Below are 18,827 nucleotides of genomic sequence, written 5' to 3' on the forward strand. Positions count from 1 at the left end.
ATCTGAAAAATCTGGGCCTGGGCACGCCATGTATGCTCTCAAAGAAGGCCTGCCTTCCAAGATACAGCTTTATGCACTAAAAGAAAGGAGGCCTCCTGTCAGTAACAGTGGAGAAACAAACAGGAAGGCTCGGGGTGTGACAACGTTCCCTGGCCCTGCCTGCATCTTCAAAAGAGCATAAAGGTGCATTTCTGTCACTAACAGACTACTGAAATGCTGAGTTTGTTCAGCGCAAAGTAAACACCCTCTGTGAAATAAGAGATGGGATTATCACAGAAAGCAAACAGGAGTAGAGAAGAAGAAAAGGGCTGGACCCACCTCTTCTCTTCTAGTCTTAGAAACTGATTCCTATTTATGACTTATTTATAATCACTGCTGAGTCATACAGGGGGCCCATAATAATCAGCTCCTTGTTTTGGAGGGGAGGGGAAGGGAGGGGAGGGGAGGGGAGGGGAACAGGGAATTAGCAACCAAAGCAAGAACCAGGTCTCTGTACCAACCTTCCCATCTTATACCATATAGTCATATACCACACACACACAAATACCATATACTCATATACCACATATACACATATGCCATATACACAAACACTTATACTCACCATATACACATACATACACACAAATGCCATATACTCACATACCATATACACATTTACCATATACTCATATGCCGTATACTTACATATATACCCATATACCCACATACCATATACACACAGATGCAAACACAATACACACACATATATATTCATATACCATACACACACATACATATACTCAAACACATATACCATATACTTATCATATACCATACATACACATACATATACTCAAATACACCCAGTATATGCACATATACCATATATTCATACCATATACACATACCATATATTCAATATACAAACATATACCATATACACACATACATGTACTAAAATACCATATACCTATATAGCATATAATCTTTTCTTTCTTTTTCTCTTTTTCCAAGACAGAGTCTCACTCTGTCAACCCAGCTGGAGTGCAGTGGTGCAAACCTCGGCTCACCGCAACCTCTGCCTCTCAGGTTCAAGCAATTATTCTCCTGCCTCATCCTCCTGAGTAGCTGGGATTACAGGTGCACGCCACCTCCCCAGCTAATTTTTGTATTTTTAGTAGAGACGAGGTTTCAGCATATTGGCCAGGACAGTCTCGATCTCTTGTCCTCGTAAAAACCTGACAACCTATGGACTGGTTTTTGTATGGTTGGTTTTACGTGTCTGTCTGGCCCGAATAGAGTTTTGGGTCTTTGTTTTTGTTTTTGTAGTGCAGGGTGTCACTCTGTCACCCAGTCTGGAGAGCAGTGATTCGATCACAGCTCACTACAACCCTGAACTCCTGGGCTCAAGCAATCCTCCTGCCTCAGCCTCCCAATCTGTGGTAATTATAGGTATGAGCCACCATACTTGGCCAGTTTTTGTTTTTAATGAAACTGATTGGCAGTTTTTAAAAACTAGGAGAAATCTGTAAAAATCTGGAGTTCCGTTTTTCTTGACAATTCAGTCTGACAATGCAGGCTAAACTGGCAAGAGCCACATCCTTTACAAATCCCAGAATGTCACCTTGCCCCGGCCCCAAAAGCTGATATATCCAAAAGGCACAGAAGACAAACTTTGCAGCAGACAGGACTGAGCTGGAAGGCCAAACTCTACCACAAACCATGGGTGATCCTGGGGTAGGTAACTTGCTTCTCTGTGCCCCAGTTTACATTTCTGTGAAACAGAGATATTAACTACTTTAAAGGTTGCTGTCGTTTTTTAAAAAAATAGTTTTATTGGCTGGGCATGGTGGCTCACACCTGTAATCCCAGAACTTTGGGAAGCTGAGATAGGCAGATCACCTGAAGTTGGGAGTTCAAGACCAGCGTGACCAACATGGAGAAACCCCATTTCTACCAAAAATACAAAATTAGCGGGGCATGGTGACACATGCCTATAATCCCAGCTACTAAGGAGGCTGAGGCAGGCAAATTGCTTGAACATGGGAGGCAGAAGCTGCAGTGAGCCGACATCACGCCATTGCACTCCAGCCTGGGCAACAAGAGCAAAACTCCATGTCAAAAAAAAAAAATTATTACAGAGAGTAAAATTCACTTTTGGGGGAATACAGTTCTATGAGTTGTAACACCTGCATATATTTCTGTAACCACCACCACAACGAAAACACAGAGCAAGTCCATCTCCCAAAGAATCCCCTCCTAATGTGGAGGCGAACCCTCCTCCACCAAGCCCTGGCTATCACTGATCTGTTCCCCCATCTCTGTAATTCTGCCTTTTCCAGTATATTTTTGAAGGAAGTCCTGTTTTATTAGCTATAATAATTTCATCATTATCCAAGGTGCTCCCTCTCATTCTCCCTGTCTATGAAAAGAAGTTCCACAGCCAATAAACATAATCAAGCCCCATAAAGCATTTGCTCGGTCCCTGGGTGGTGGCTGGAGAATTCCTTAGCATTGCCCTCTTTGTTCCAATCTCATTCCCATCCACGGCACTTCCTTCGGTCCCTAGCTGGTCACTGCAATCCCAGCCCACAAAACGCCCACATTCTCAATGCTCTTGTTCCTGCTGAAGAAAATAAGAAGTGTGTCCTGGGCCTCGAAGAACTCCCAGAGGAGACACAAGAGAGCCTCGGATCCCCTGGTACCCACCCACCACCATGCCACACGCCAGGAAGAACCCTTTCCCTCCCACAACGGATCAAGCCAAACGAAAGACCCACAGTGTCACGAGGAAGCCCAGTGACCACCCAGTTTCAGGAAACAGCTATTCTTGACAAGCATGACTGGCAGAGAGGAAATGTCACCGTGAGAACGCCTCCAAACAGCGTTTCTTTTCAGGGTATGGAGGTGGAAGGAGGGCGTGAGAAAGCAAACCACATTTCTGGGAACAATGAATGTTCCCAAGGAAGCACATGGGTCCCTTTTCACTCAAGTGAGGAACCAACCAATTGGTCTGAATGGGAGCCCCGGAAGCAGCGGCCCTGACCATCCTATTACATCTGGGCTTCACTCACAGGTGAGCCAGGATGGGAGCCAGGCTGTGCTCCAGCCCTGCTGCTTCTAGGATCCTGGGCACCCCATGCCTCCTCTCCAGACCCCCGTTTTTCTCCATCTGAAAACGGCACTGTAGGACAAGATGGACCTGGAGGGTACCAACCACCAAAGGCGTGGAATTCACACAGAAGCATCACTGGGCACAGGTGGCCGCCCTCTCTTCCTGAAACCCCCACACTGGAGGCTCAGGGCCTGGTGTGGCTCCTCCTGACCCGCCCTCCTTTTCAGGCTCCACCCCTTGCTTCTCCTCCTCCCCGTGCTCAACGTCCCAGGGCCCTCACTCCTGGCTCAATGCTCTACCCTTGACTCGAAACCTCAGTAAGCCAATAGGGCTGGAGTCTTGGTTGAGTGGGGCCATCCTATGCGCTGGGGGATGCTTAGCAGCAACTCCGGCCACCAATCATTCGATGCCAGCAGCATCCCCATCACCCCCTCAAAGTCATGAGAACTGCTGCTCTAACCCAATCCCACGTACACATCGAGATTCCCAGAATTACACCTCCTGCCTGAACCTGGCCGCAGGCACCCTACTTCCTGCCTCCAGCTGCCCTGCCGATGTCTCCACAGAGGGATGTAACAACGGCTCAAATTTACAGAATTTAAACTGGACCCTTGGCCGCTGCTCCTGCCGTACCCAGATCTATCAGCACAATTACTGACACAATCTAGAAATTCTCTGCTGGGGGGCCTGTTCTACAGGTTGTAGGACGTGCAGCGGTATCCAAGGCCTCTATCCATTAGATGCCAGGAGTACCCCAACCCTAGGTGTGACAATCAAAAATGTCTCCAAACATTGCCAGGGGGTGGGGCAGGTGATACAAAATTGCCCCCCGATGAGAATGACTGATGTGGACTATTCTAAACACAGCAGAGGGTGTGAAGTCCATTCACAACCCTCTTGCACTGAACCCTCCACACCAGGGTCTGCGAGACCCCCATACTATCTCCGACTCCATGGAGTGGCCTCACCCTCACTCACTGTGATGCAGCCACCCTGGCCTACTTGCTAATCCTACAACACACCCAGTTACTCCTACAGCACACCAACTTCATCCTTACCCTACGGCCTTTACAATCTCTTATTCTTTCTAGAATCTTTTTCCTCCTAATACTGGCCTGGATGATTTTTCTTGTCATGTAAACTTCAGCTCAAATATCACCTCCCAAAGAGGCCCTGTTTAACCCCTCCACCTAAGTGAACTATGACATCTGCCTCCCAACTTGTCCATCTATCACCTGACCAGACATCTGTCATGGTGTGAACTGCCTATCTTGGTGTGAACTGTCTCTCATAGTGTGAATTGCCTTGATTATTTTCTCTGCCTTTCTAAAAATCTAACCTCTACAACAGCAGGACCTTAGCAGACTTGCTTTCCACTCTATCTCCATGCCTAGAATAGTGCACAGCACACAACAGATGTTCAAGAAAAATCTGTGCCAGGTGCAGTGGCTCAGGCCTGTAAGCCCAGCACTTTGGGAGGCCAAGGTAGGTGGATCACCCAAGGTCAGGAGTTCAAGACCAGCCTGGCCAACATGGTGTAACTCTGTCTCAACTAAAAACACAAAAATTAGCTAGGCAAGATGGCAGGCGCCTGTAATCCCAGCTACTCAGGAGCCTGAGGCAGGAGAATTGCTTGAACCTGGGAGGCGGAGGTTGCAGTGAGCCAAGATCACGCCATTGCACTCCAGCCTGGTGGACAAGAGCAAGACTGAGTCTTAAGCAAATAAACAAAAAAAAAATCAGTAGTGAGGATGCAATGAATCAATCAATAACGAATCCATTACAGGCCAGGTACAATGACTCACGACTGTAATCCCAGCAGTTTGGGAGGCTAAGGTGGGAGGACTGCTTGAGGCCAAGACTTCAAGACCAGCCTGGGCAACACAGCAAGACCCAATTGCTACAAAAAATTTAAAACTTAGCTGAGTATGCAGCTAAAAACTAGCTAGGCCTGTAGTCCTAGCTACTTAGGGAGGCTAAGGCAGGAAATAGCTTGAGCCCAGGAGTTCAAGATTGCAGTGAACTATGATTGCACCATTGTACTCCGGCCTGGGTGACATGCCATCTCTAAGAAAATAGTTATCATCACCATCATCATCATCATTATTCAGGAAATGAAGACCAGAATGTAAGAATTAGAAGAGAAGCAAGGAATATCAGAGTATGCTGTATGTAGGAAAGGTAACTACTGATTCCTTCTACTTGCTTCTGTGCCATGGGTGTAATTTACAAATAGGAGAACTGGGTTACTGTGGTCAAGGGCAAATGAGGTGAAAACACTGGCCCGGAGTACCTCTACATAAAAGCACTTAGGGCCATGCACGGTGGCTTATGCCCGTCAGACCCCAGTACTTTGGGAGGCAGAGGTGGGCGGATCACCTAAGGTCAGACCAGCCTGGCTCACATGGTGAAACCCCACCTCTACTAAAAATAGAAAAATTAGATGGGCATGGTTGTGCACACCTGTAGACCCAGCTACTCGGGAGGCTGAGGCATAAGAATCACTTGAACCTGGGAGGTGAAGGTTGCAGTGAGCCAATGTCGCACCATTGCACTCCAGCCTGGGCAATAAGAGTGAAACCCCATCTCAAAAAGAAAAAAGAAAAAAAAAAGGACTTTGTATGTCAATAGGCCCCAGGAAATCCCTTACTTGTTCTTTTCATAGATCTTTTCTCACCTTTATCCACTGAAACTTTTACATTTTTTGCATAGAGAAAAGAGTTGAACGTTCAAGAACCAAATACAAAAGAGGAGACGTTATTTGCAAAAATATCCACAGTTGCCACAGAAAGTTACCGGCAAAAACTGTAACTGACCCAGGTTAAGATTCAGGATGCTGCCGGTGGTGGATGTTTTGTCCGTTTTCGTCGTGATGGGAGTTGACAGTTGAGGAGAGAAGGGCTTTGGGCTGCCGGATAAACTCCCTGCTTGTCCCGCCTTGGTGGAGGCTGGTGAAGCTGAAAAAGTAGGGCATTATTAAAAGACGGGTTTACAAATAAACAAGTCAAACGTATAGGTGTGGTGCAGGGAGAGAGTGGAGAAATAATGACATTGTGGCCGATACAGCATCACAGAAGGGGTGGGGCGGGGCGTGGCAGGCTGGCCATTTATTTTCAGCAAAGGGCTTTAACCCGACGTGAAACCATTAAAGCTACAAATGAGGAAGGTTTCTCCAGTTATTCTATTAACCACAAAGCTCTAAGACAAATCGGCTAAGCTGCCACTGAAATTGGTTTGGCCCATTCATGGGTATAAATCTCAACATAAATAGCGATTAAACCAACCCCTACATGGTCCAGATGTGGAGAACGGGAGCCAGGCTTACAAATGCGTGTCATCCATTTGTAGAAAGAGAGACGCTGCGGTCAGCTCACACGTGGCCACTGCACCTGCCAGGGACCAGCTCGGCCCCTTGGGAAATCTCCAGCTCCCATTTCAAAGGCTCTTGAGGCTGTGTGAAGCCAACTCCAGTACCAGATGGAGTGACGGGGACATTGGTAAATTATCTCCTTCTTTACTGTATTTCAAACTTTTACAGGAGACAGAACCGTACCCACGCCTAAGGCTTTTAGAAATACCTTAAAACGAACTATAACCTGCCTCTCCTCTCTTTTCACAGGGTTAGGACCAGAAACCACTTACATTTTAAAAAGCAGAGAGCCTCCTAAAGATCCTTTGAATTCTGCCGCTTTGCCCTCGCCACTCCATGGTACTAAGACTGCCCTGTTAATGCCCATTTAAAAACAGCTGGGACATCCGGGCATGGTGGCTCATGCCTGTAATCCCAGCACTTTGGGAAGCTGAGGCGGGCAAATCACCAGCAGCCTTACCAATATGGAGAAACCCTGACCCTACTAGAAAAAAGAAAATACAAAATTAGCCAGGCATGGTGGTGCATGCTTGTAATCCCAGCTACTCGGGAGGCTAAGGCAGGAGAATTGCTTGAACCCAGGAGATGGAAGTTGCAGTGAGCCAAGACTGTACCCCTGCACTTCAGCCTGGGCAGCAGAGCGAGACTCCATCTCAAAAAAAAAACACACACATACACACAAAAAAAAACAGCTGGGACTAAAGGCAGGACTGACAACAATGACAACCAACTCTTCCAAGACAAGAAACATTCTGAGCTGATCTGGTCTTTGAAAGGAATTTGTTGATGGCAAATTGGAGTTAGGGACTGAGACTCCTCAGGGACTTCAAAAGTGCTGGGGCACTTGGGTGGGCACTTGCCTCAGTTTCCCCATCTGACAAATCGGAAAACTCAGAACAAGGCTTCAGTGTGTTAAAACTCACATACCGGTTGGGTGTGGTGGCTCACGTCTATAATCCCAGCACTTTGGGAAGCCTAGGCTGGCGGATCATGAGGTCAAGAGATCGAGCCCATCCTGGCCAACACACTCTACTTTTAGTAGAGTGAAACCCCATCTCTACTAAAATACAAAAATTAGCGGGGCACGGTGGCGCGCACCTGCAGTCCCAGCTACTCAGAAGGCTAAGGCAGGAAAATTGCCTGAACCCGGCAGGCAGAGGTTGCAGTCAGCCGAGATCGCGCTACTGCACTCCAGCCTGGCGCCTGGCGACAGAACAAGATTCTGTCTCAAAACAAAAAACAAAAAAAAATTAAATACCAGCTCGGCTGGTGAATCCACAAGAGCGAGGCAGCTCTGGTGCCAGGACCTGTGTGCACTACTGTTAATGTAACATAGTGGGAAAGACTCCAGACGTAAAGAGGCCTGGATTCAAGCATGGATCAGAAGCCAGACACTGAGGATTCAAGTCCCAGCTTAGCTGTTGCCCTGCTGTGTAACCCAGGGCCGGTTACTGGCACCTCTGCCTCTCTCTTCCTGGCAGCAGCAAAGAGAGACACTAATAATATGATACAAAGGGATGATAACAGTAGCTACATCTCATCAGGCTGCTGTGAGAATTCAATCAATCATCCGAACAGTGCCTGGCATCCAGTAAGTACTCTGTTACTGTTTGCTATTAGAGTGGTTTTATTTTCTATTTCCCCATTAACCTCTAAGGCTTTGGGGTTATCCTCTGAACCAGATTCTCGGCTATGAGCAATTCTTCTCCCCAGGGCTACACGGGGCAGTGCATGCAGACATTTTAGGAGGGTGGGGGGTTGCTACTGGCATCTGAGAGGCAGAGACCAAAATGCTGCAAAATCTTCTACAATGCACAGAACGGTCCCCCACAAGAAAGACTTATCTGGCCCCAAATGTCAACAGTGCTGAAACTGACACACCACATAGGGATGGAGGAGGCCATGCAGCTGGGAATCCTTTTCCTCGTCTGGAAATGAGAAGGGAGTGAGGATCAATGTCCTCGATCTATGCCAATTGGTGCTCAGCAAGTGCTCAATAAACATTAGAAATTGTCTTAAGAAATAAGTTTTTCGATGCCAGAACTGTTGTATAGAAAAAAAAAAAGAAATGTTTTGTTTTTGCTTTTGCTTTTTTGAGTCGGAATCTCGCTCCTCCGCCCAGGCTGGAGCGCAGTTGTGCAATCTCAGTTCACTGCAACCTCTGCCTCCTGGGTTTCAAGCGATTCCTGCCTCAGCCTCCTGAATAGCTAGGATTTTACGCTCCCACTACCACGCCTGGCTAATTTTTGTATTTTTAGTAGAGACAAGGTTTTACCATGTTGATCAGGCTACTCTGGAACTCCTAACCTCAAGGGATCTACCTACCTCAGCCTCCCAAAGTGCTGGGATTACAGGTATGAGCCACTGCACCCAGCCTATAATTAAGTTTTTAAAACAATAAATCTGTTTTACTGCAAGGATTAATAGAATTGGCCTAGCACATGGCATGCCACATTCCTTGGGGGGCTGTTATTATTATTACACAGTCCTATCACTGGTACTGTCAGAAGTAGAACTAAAGTGTTTGTTATATAAAGAAACAAGAATAGGCCAGGTGTGGTGGTTCACCCCTATAATCCCAGCACCTTGGGAGGCTAAGGTGGCAGGATCACTGGAGCTCGAGAGTTTGAGGCTAGCCTGGATAACAACATGGCAAAACCTAATATCTAATAAAAAAAAAAAAAAAAAAAAAAATTAGCCTGGTATGGTGGCACAGCCTGCAGTCCCAGCTACAAGGAGACTGAGATGGGAGGATCCATTGAGCCTGGGAGGTCGAGACTGCAGTGAGCCGTGATCACACCGCTACATGCCAGCCTGGGAGACAGAGGGAGACCCTGTCTCCAAAATAAATAAATAAATAAATAAATAAATAAATAAATAAATAAAATCCAGGCATTTTAAGAGAAGTAGTACCAATCAAATGTTTAGCATTAGCATTTTTAACATTCTTCATTCATTTATGTTCTACCTCATTCCAAAAGCAATTTGCAGCTGCTCAAATATCTGTGTAATAGATTCCCCGTGAGAATTAAACACCAGGACTTCTCTAATTGTGTTCCCTTAAGCAAACTAGCCAAGTCTAATAGGCAGGGCCTTACTATACTATCAAATACGCTGCCTGGGAATGCCGAGAACTTTGACAAGGAGGCCAGACCCTAAAGGGTGGCAGGAATAAACAAACAAACAAAAACTAACAAAGATGCAGGTAGAACACAGCCAAGTGAATCCACGTTTTCCTGTTCGACAGGTCAAGTGTGTTTGTTTGTTTGTTTGTTGTTTGTTTGTTTTGAGGCAGTGTCTCACTCTGCTGCCCAGGCTGGAGTGTAGTGGGGTAATCTCGGTTCACTGCAACCTCTGCTTCCTAGGTTCAAGCAATTCTCCTGCCTCAGCCTCCCGAGAAGCGGGGACTACAGGTGTGTGCCACCATACCCAGCAAATTCTTTTGTATTTTTAGTAGAGATGGGGTTTTGCCATGTTGACCAGGCTGGTCCTGAACTATTGACCTCAGGTGATCCACCCACCCCAGCCTCCCAAAGTGCTGGGGTTATAGGTATGAGCCACCACACCCAGCCTATTTTTATCATTCTGTATATACATTCGTGTATACTAAAAAATTAGTAACTAAAACAAGCCTTTAATTTGATACATACATAGTATTTCCTTTGTTAATAAAGAAACAACTGTTGAGATTTCAGATATGTTATAAATATTAAAAGAGTTATGGCTGGGTGCAGTCATGAGTTCAGGAGTTCGAGACCAGCCTGGCCAATAAGGTGAAACCCCATCTCTACTAAAAATACAAAAAAAATTAGCTAGTCATGGTGGTATGGCCTGTAATCCCAGCTACTTGGGAGGCCGAGGCAGGGGAATTGCTTAAACCAGGGAGATGGAGGTTGCAGTCAGCTGAGATCACGCCCCTCCACTCCAGCCTGAGTGACAGAGCCAGACTCCATCTCTAAAAAAAAAAAAAAAAAGAGAGTGAGAGAGAGAGCTATGACTAAACAGATCACCAAAAAATGCAAGTCAATACACATGAGGGTGTAAGTGGTACTGGCAGGGAGACCAGAGATGGTTCTCAGCCTCCTAAGTGCACAGAACAGCCTCACAATAGAGAATTATCCGGTTCAAATGCCAATGGCGCTGAGGTTGAGAAAAACCCGTTTCAAATCACTCCAGACATTTTCAAAGGCAAAAAGACTTGGAAATGCTTGTTTCAATTAAACTTTGAAACAGATGCCAATCCTTTTATAATGCCATACATCTTGCCCAAAGGAAGAACTAATTGCCTTTGAAGTCACAAATAATTTAACCAGATTTCATACTTTGATGTAAGATTCACAAGTGTAGGCTAAAACACATCATTTGTTATCTGCATTTACAAAATGCTAGTCTGTGTGAAGGGCTGTTCTGACTACCGTAGGAAACATGAGCCTTGGAATTTAAACAAGGAAAAAAATGCCCCTTCCCTCCCATGCACTGCAGCACTCTGGGCGTGGGGGAGAGGCGGAGTGAAGGATTCCTGCTAAATGTCCTCCACTTTAGAACCTCAGAAACAACCTGTATGTTCAAAGTGCCACACCTTGCACAACTCCTATGGTGCCATGCACAGATGAGCACAGCATTGCCAGATGGTCTAGGATAGGTCAGGAGGTGTCGGTAAAAATGCTGTTTTGAAGGTCAATTTACTAACACAGCAATATATTCAGAATACAAGGCTAAGGACCAGGCATGGTGCCTCATGCCTATTATCCCAGCATTTTGGGAGGCTGAGGCAGGCAGACCGTTTGAGCTCAGGAGTTTGAGACTAGCCTAGGTAACATAGCAAGACATCGTCTACACAGAAAAAGAAAAAAAATTTTTTTATAAATTAGGCGTGGTGGTGCACATCTGCAGTCCTAACTACTCAGGAGTTGAAGGCTACTGTGAGCCATGATCACACCACTGAACTCCAGCCTGAGTGACAGCAGCCCTGTCTCTTAAAAAAAAAAAAACGTTTTTGGTCAGGGATGGTGGCACTTCTTTTTCCATTTAAAAAGAGAGAGATAGGGCCAAGTGTGATGGCTCACACCTATAATCCCAGCACTTTGGGAGGCTGAGGTGGGTGGATCACCTCAGGTCAGGAGTTCCAGACTAACCTGGCCAAAATGATGAAAACCCGTCTTTACGAAAAATACAAAAGAAAAAAAAAAATTAGCTGGGCATGGTGGCACGCGCTTGTAATCCCAGCTACTCGAGAGGCTGAGGCAGGAGAATCGCTTGAACCCAGGTGCGGAGGTTGCAGTGAGCCAAGATGGTTCCATTGCACACCAGCCTGGGCAACAAGGCGAAATTCCATCTCAAAAAAAAAAAAGTTTTTTTCATATATAAAAATTAAAAATAAATAAAATACAAGGTTAAGCCTTAAAAAAATAAATGCTACAGGCTGGGCGTGGTGGCTCACGCCTGTAATCCCAGCACTTTGGGAGGCCGAAGTGGGAAGATCACCTGAGGTCAGGAGTTTGAAACCAGCCTGACCGACATGGAGAAACCCCGTCTCTACTAAAAATACAAAATTAACTGCGCATGGTGGCGCATGCCTCTAATTCCAGCAACTCAGGTGGCTGAGGCAGGAGAATCACTTGAACCTGGGAGGCGGAGATTGCAGTGAGCTGAGATCGCGTCATTGCACTCCAGCCTAGGCAACAAGAATGAAACTCCATCTCAAAAAATAATAAATAAATAAATGCTACAATATACATTGACATTGCAAACAAGTGACCCATGAACCAAGCAGTTCACAGATGCATTTAATGTGACATAGCTTTTCTCTATGTAAATATGTGAGCCATTACATAGAAGTAGATAGCTGAGTGTGGTGATACGCACCTATAGTCCCAGCTACTCTGGAGGCTAAGGTGGGAGGATCGCTTGAGCCCAAGAGCCTTAGACCAGCCTGGGCAACATAATGAGGATCCTGTTTCTTAAAAAAAAAAAAAATAAGAAAAAGTTGGAGTAGTTCACACTTTTTTAAATTGAGGGTTCTCTTGAAAAATCAGAAATCTCTCAATACAGAGCCCATACTCCTACGTGGCAAGAACCAGCAGGAGGAAAAGGTCCCTGATCTTGCAGAAAGACACACCTCTCTAGCTCAGCATCTTGAGAGCTCATGACCCGTTAGTCATGTGTAACACTTACAGGTAACATGGGTGAGTAACACTTATCCAAGAGATGCTGACTCTTCCGATTAATGATGCGTGCTAGCATTGGCATTATTGTGTTTCCTTATGAAAGAGCTGCTTATCATTGTAACACTAAAGTAGCCAAGGACTACTGTAGTACCTCCCACATGCACTGTGTATCAGAAGAGCCCCTAACCCCTTGGGTTGTTACACACCCGTGTGCACACACAAGCACACCACAGGTGTGGTGAGAAACATCTGTGTGCTTTCATTCACCCGTCTCTAACTACCACTCCCCACCTCGCTCACTGTCACATCTGCCTGATCCCTGTATTTGAGTTTTCAGCTTAACAGTAGAACTTAAAAACCAACATAGAAAAAGCACTGGAAACACAGTCTAAGGGCTGGCTGTGGGAGGTGGAATTATCAGTGACTTTATTTATTTATTTTTTTGAGATGGAGTCTCGCTCTGTCGCCCAGGCTGAACTGCAGCTCAAGCGATTCTCCTGCCTCAGCCTCCCAAATAGTTGGGACTTACAGGCATGTGCCACCACACCCAGCTAATTTTTTGTATTTTTATTAGAGACTGGGTTTCACCATGTTGGCCAGGCTGGTCTCAAACTCCTAACCTCAAGTGATCCGCCCCCCTCAGCCTCCCAAAGTGCTAGAATTACAGGCATGAGCCACTGCGCCCAGCCATCAGTGATTCTGTAATAAAGAACTATTTTACAACAAAAACATATTGATTTCACAATTTTTTTTAAAAAAGGAGTATATGAAACTTCTTTCCTTTCTTTCTTTCTTTTTTGAGATGGAGTCTTGCTCTGTAGCCCAGGCTGAAGTGCAGTGGCACAATCTCGGCTCACTGTAACCTCCACTTCCCGGGTTCAAGTAATTCTCCTGCCTCAGTCTCTTGAATAGCTGAGATTACAGGTGTGCAACACCACGCCCAGCTAATTTTTTGTATTCTTAGTAGAGACAGGATTTCACCGCGTTAGTCCAGATGGTCTCGAACTCCTGACCTCATGATTCACCCGCCTCGGCATCCCAAAGTGCTGGGATTACAGGCGTGAGTCATTGCACACGGCCCCCCTTTCCTTTCTTAAACAGTAACCACAGTGGAGCTGTGAGAGCAAAGGACCATTAGCCCAGAAGGTGGTGAATGTCAAGCCCCATGACTCTGACCCTAATACATATTAATGACTTACATTCAGATCCTGCCAGCAAATACTAGCAAATACCTGACCATTCTGGCCAGGAGGTCTATATAATAAAGAGGGAACTACAAAAATCACTGAGATTATTAACTGCTTTGGCCATTAAAGCGGCAAGATTACAGGACACTGTGAGTTAAAGGCTTCTGGCTGAGCAAAGTGCTTCTTAGAAAGCTAAATATCTGGTTCTGAAGACTACAGGCACACGGCTCCGAGTTCTCCAATCTTCTAAACAAAAAGAAGGTTTCTACATTCTCATAAAAGTTTCATGCAATAACATTTCAATTAGTAGTTTCACGTTGCTGGTTACAAAACTTTCACTGGTGAAGCTACTTGTATTATTTTCTATTCCATGACATGGCAATTTTTTTACATAATTTTGGATGAACTACTGTGTTACCTCGATTATATTATCCCGACTGTGGAAGCATTTTAAAACACATTTCCCATCTCCCTCCACCAAATGTTTTTATCACTGCTAACAGCAGAGGGCAGTAGGGTGCAGTGAAAGGAAACAGGACTAGATGCAGCATCTGGCTGTAGGGACTTAGGCACCTCCCTTACACTCTGCATAGCCCTCAATTTGCTTTCTGTAAAATGGGGAGACTGACTCAGTTTCTTCTAATCCTCTTAGTCTATGATAGCCCATGGGTCAAACTGGGAACACCACCTGTTCCTGCCTTGCCTGCAAGCTAACAAAGGTATTTTAACATTTCTTAATGTTTGGGGGGAAAATAATTAATAGTTCATGAAACATGCAACTTACATGAAATTTAAATTCCAGTGTCCAGCCACCTTGGAAGGCCGAGGAGGGCAGATGACTTGAGGTCAGGAGTTCAAGACCAGCCTGGCCAACCAAGTGAAACCCTGTCTACAAAAATACAAAAAATAGCTGGGCATGGTAACGCAGGCCTGTAATTCCAGCTACTTGGGAGGCTGAGGTAGGAGGATTACTTGAACCGAGCAAGGGGCGGTTGCAGTGAGCCAAGATCATGGCACTGCACTCCAGTCTGGGCAACACAGCGAGACTTCATCTCAAAAAATGTAAAAATTAAATAAAATAAAAAATAAAAAAATAAATTCCAATGTCCATTAAAAAAGTTTTATTGGAACTCGGCCACACACTATGACTGCTTTATTTTCCCTCTGCCTATCTATCTATCTATCTCTCTCTCTATCTATCTATCTATCTATTTAGCTAAGGTCTCACCCTATTGTCCAGGCTGAAGTGCAGTGGCACAATCATAGGTCATTGTGGCCTCAAACTCCCAGACTCAACTGATCCTCCCAGCTCAGCCCCTGTAGTAGCTGGGACCACAGCAGTTTGTGGCTATGTTAGTGCAACGACGACTAAATAGTTGCATCTTTGGAAAAAAGACCCAAAAAGCCTAAAATACATACTATCTAGCCCCTGACAGAAAAGGGGGCAATTTGTAAGATTAAAAAAATTTTCAATATCCCTCTCTCATCCTTCACTACACATTGGCTAAGGCCGGGCGCGGTGGCTCACGCCTGTAATCCCAGCACTTTGGGAGGCCGAGGCAGGTGGATCACGAGGTCAAGAGATCGAGACCATCCTGGTCAACATGGTGAAACCCCGTCTCTACTAAAAATACAAAACATTAGCTGGGCATGGTGGCGCGTGCCTGTAATCCCAGCTACTCAGGAGGCTGAGGCAGGAGAATTGCCTGAACCCAGGAGGCGGAGGTTGCGGTGAGCCGAGATCGCGCCATTGCACTCCAGCCTGGGTAACAAGAGCGAAACTCCGTCTCCAAAAAAAAAAAAAACATTGGCTAATTCATGATTAGTAAAATGACCGAAGCACATGCCAGCAAGGAGATTATATTTTAGGAAAGGGACTTTAAAGCCTACTGAAATGGGGGCTTCTACTAACTTCTCACCTAAGAAAGCCACTCAAAGGTGACGGGGAGGAAGGCAACAAATCACACTGCCAAGTGTGTACATATGCAACAATCTTGCATGTTCTTCACATGTACCCCAAAACCTAAAATACAATAAAAACAAAACAAAAAAAAAGCCACTCAAAAGAATGAGGTGTTTTGCCAGGAAGTCTGATCTCACTTATCTTTCTCCTTTAAACTAAACACATTAGCCGTGTTCTTATATTCCTACAAAACTGAATTTTTTGCAGTGTGGTACAGAACCAATGGTAGCATATACACCACGTTTCGCTTTACTAGTTATGTATTAATTTCACATATATTAGGAAAAACCACAACAAGCAATTTAAAAACACGAGCCTATACATTGTGTTTAGCTTAGGACAAAACTCAGTTACAATTTTAATATCTAAGTATGTAACAAAACATGGCAGAAAACCATGGCAATGAAAGTTCAGGCAACACTAATTCACAAAGTCGCTGCCAAGGTTAAAATTTTAAACATTTACTGAAAAGCATGCTCTTTATGGGAATTAATATGCCGAAGGGTTTGTGTAATTAAGTACCAATTTTGTGAACTTGGCTTAAATGGAACTGTGTCATGGAACAAGAGTAAGCTTTTAAGGACTCTGGTCAGAAACAAGGGGGCAAAAAGGAAGACTTTTCTGAAACTGTGTCAACACAAATTATGTCAATTCCAAAACAAAACTCTACGACTCAACCTTGAGTGTCTAGTACCACATGGCTATGAATGAGAACTAGAGACAGACAGACTGCAGCCTTTATTTGACAGAATTAAAAGCCACAGGCCACTAGCTCTCTCTATTCCTCCCCTATAGCCATCTGGGAAGCAGCTAGAAGCATTTCTTGAAAATAACCCAAGGAAAAGAAAAAAAATTCCCAAGAAACAACAGAAGCAAAGTCAGATTCTTTGAGCTCACAATTGACTAAGACCTTAATATTTTAACTTCTGAGAACATTTGTGGTCTCTTGAAGAACTGATGCTTGCTCCTTAAAGGATTGCTATGGGAAGGAAGGGAGGGAGGGAGGGAAAGAAGGAGAGAGAGAGAGAGAGAGGCTGAGAAAGGAAGGGAGTATGAAAGGCTGTCCAAGGTTAAGCCTTTGGCCAGAAGCCTAAAGCTGGTACTCCAACCTGCTTTATTCATTCTAGAAAATCTTCTAAGACATTTTAACCTGACATTTAACAACTGGAGATTTTACTTAAAAACCTGACATGTAAGAATTAGAGGTTTTACTTAAAAATTTAAGACTTTAGGCCAGGCGTGGTGGCTCACACCTGCAATCCCAGCACTTTGGGATTCCAAGGCAGGTGGATCACTCAACGTCAGGAGTTCAAGACCAACCCTGTCTCTACCAAAAATACAGAAATTAGCTCGATGCGGTGGTACACGCCTGTAGTCCCAGCTACTCAGGAGACTGAGGAACGAGAATCGCTTGAACCGGGGAGGTGGAGGTTGCAGTGAACCAAGATTACACCACTGCACTCCAGCCTGGGTGACAGAGCAAGACTATGTCACAAAAGAAAAAACACAACACAACTATTAAAGGATATGACCTATAAGAGAATGGGATCACACTGGGAAGGCAGAGTACTATTATTATTTTTTACTTCTTTTTATAGTTTTTTGAGACAGAGTCTCACAGGGGATCACACTTCACCCAGGCTAGAATACAATGGCGCAATCATGGCTCACTGCAGCCTCAACCTCCCAGCTCAGGCAATCCCCCCCACCTCAACCTATAGTCCCAGAGTAGCTAGGACTATATTCACATGCCACCACGACCAGCTAATTTTTGTATTTTTGGCAGAGACAGGGTTTTTGCCATGTTGCCCAGGTTGGTCTGGAACCCCCGAGCTAAAGCAATCTGCCTGCTTTGCCCTCCCAAAGTACTGGGACTACAGGCATGATCCACGGCGCCTGGTCAAGTATTATTTTGTATAGCATGTGTTTCTCTAGCATTTGCGCTGTTTAGTGTGAATGTATGGTTTTGATAGAAAAATACAATTTCAACTAAAACAAAATTCTTAGGAAAGAAAACTGTGTTACGGAAAATCATTAATGCAGAACGCAGTGACATCTGAACAGAACTCCAAAGGACCTCCGGCCATCTCCATCTACTTCTAGGTACAACCTTCAGGTGGCCTTTTGGGGATACTTTTCTCATTTCTGGGTCCCTAGCAGCAAGAATCCCATCTGGTGACTTGTTGAAAATTTGCTCTGTGGCCCCCTGCAGTTCCCCATGATTGCTGTGATGCTCGCCTGCTTGGGCCCGCCAGGTGTGCACCCACGGGAACCCCTGTGTCCAAGCGGTCTCCACCCAGCTCCCCCGCACAAGGCCCACCTGTGCTCTTATCCAGGAAGTCCATGGACTCCTCGCTCGCGCTGAAGTGGCTCGACGTGGCCTTCTTCTCGGCATCCTGCTCCACGTCGGAGCCCGTGTGGACGGAAGAGTTTGTGCTCATGGGGGAGCGCGGCATGTCCGACAAGGAAATCCGGCGGCCCGTGCCCCCGCTCAGCACGGGCTTGCTCATCAGGATCTTGGGGGACGCTGTCATGTCGAAGTTGAGCTTGACCTTCTCCTGCTTGTCTATCTTGGCCGTGCCGGCGCTGGGGTTGCTGGGATCGAGCAGCATTTGGTACTGGCTGTTGGGCGTGTAGGGTGTCCTGAACGGAGAGTAATTAAAAACACCAAACTTCCTGCGGATGTTCTCCACATAAACCTCCATCTCTTGCATGGCACTGTTGAAGATGCTCTTAGTCTTTTTCACAGAAAAAGGAATTTCTTTAGACATGAGGTAGCAATTATTTATTGGAACCCAGGCCCTAGGAGGGCAAAAGATAAAGAGTTTAAGTCAACTTCAGTAATTTCCAAGATTGTTTTTTTCTTGATGTGAACCAAATTAGCCAAGCATGTTTGTCAAGATTGTTACTCTATTAAAAAAAAAAAATCAGGTCGGGCGCGGTGGCTCAAGCCTGTAATCCCAGCACTTTGGGAGGCCGAGGCGGGTGGATCACGAGGTCAAGAGATCGAGACCATCCTGGTCAACATGGTGAAACCCCGTCT

At 45.4% G+C, this 18,827-nt stretch overlaps 1 protein-coding gene across 35 annotated transcripts in view; it reads right to left on the reverse strand.

Annotated features, from left to right (window-relative positions):
• Positions 1-18,827, reverse strand: part of ZMYND8 (zinc finger MYND-type containing 8) — a 148,618-nt gene that overhangs the window by 44,968 nt on the left and 84,823 nt on the right. For all 35 annotated transcript variants that reach the window (XM_017541340.2, XM_017541357.2, XM_017541352.1 and 32 more), the window contains 2 exons: positions 18,105-18,586; positions 5,914-6,054 (listed from right to left, as the gene is read on the reverse strand). In XM_017541340.2, coding sequence (XP_017396829.1) covers positions 5,914-6,054; positions 18,105-18,586 — 623 coding nt within the window. The remainder of the gene's footprint in view (positions 1-5,913; positions 6,055-18,104; positions 18,587-18,827) is intronic.

The sequence above is a fragment of the Cebus imitator genome, unplaced genomic scaffold (genome assembly GCF_001604975.1).
Source record: "Cebus imitator isolate Cc_AM_T3 unplaced genomic scaffold, Cebus_imitator-1.0 Scaffold132, whole genome shotgun sequence".
NCBI classification, from domain to species: domain Eukaryota; kingdom Metazoa; phylum Chordata; class Mammalia; order Primates; family Cebidae; genus Cebus; species Cebus imitator.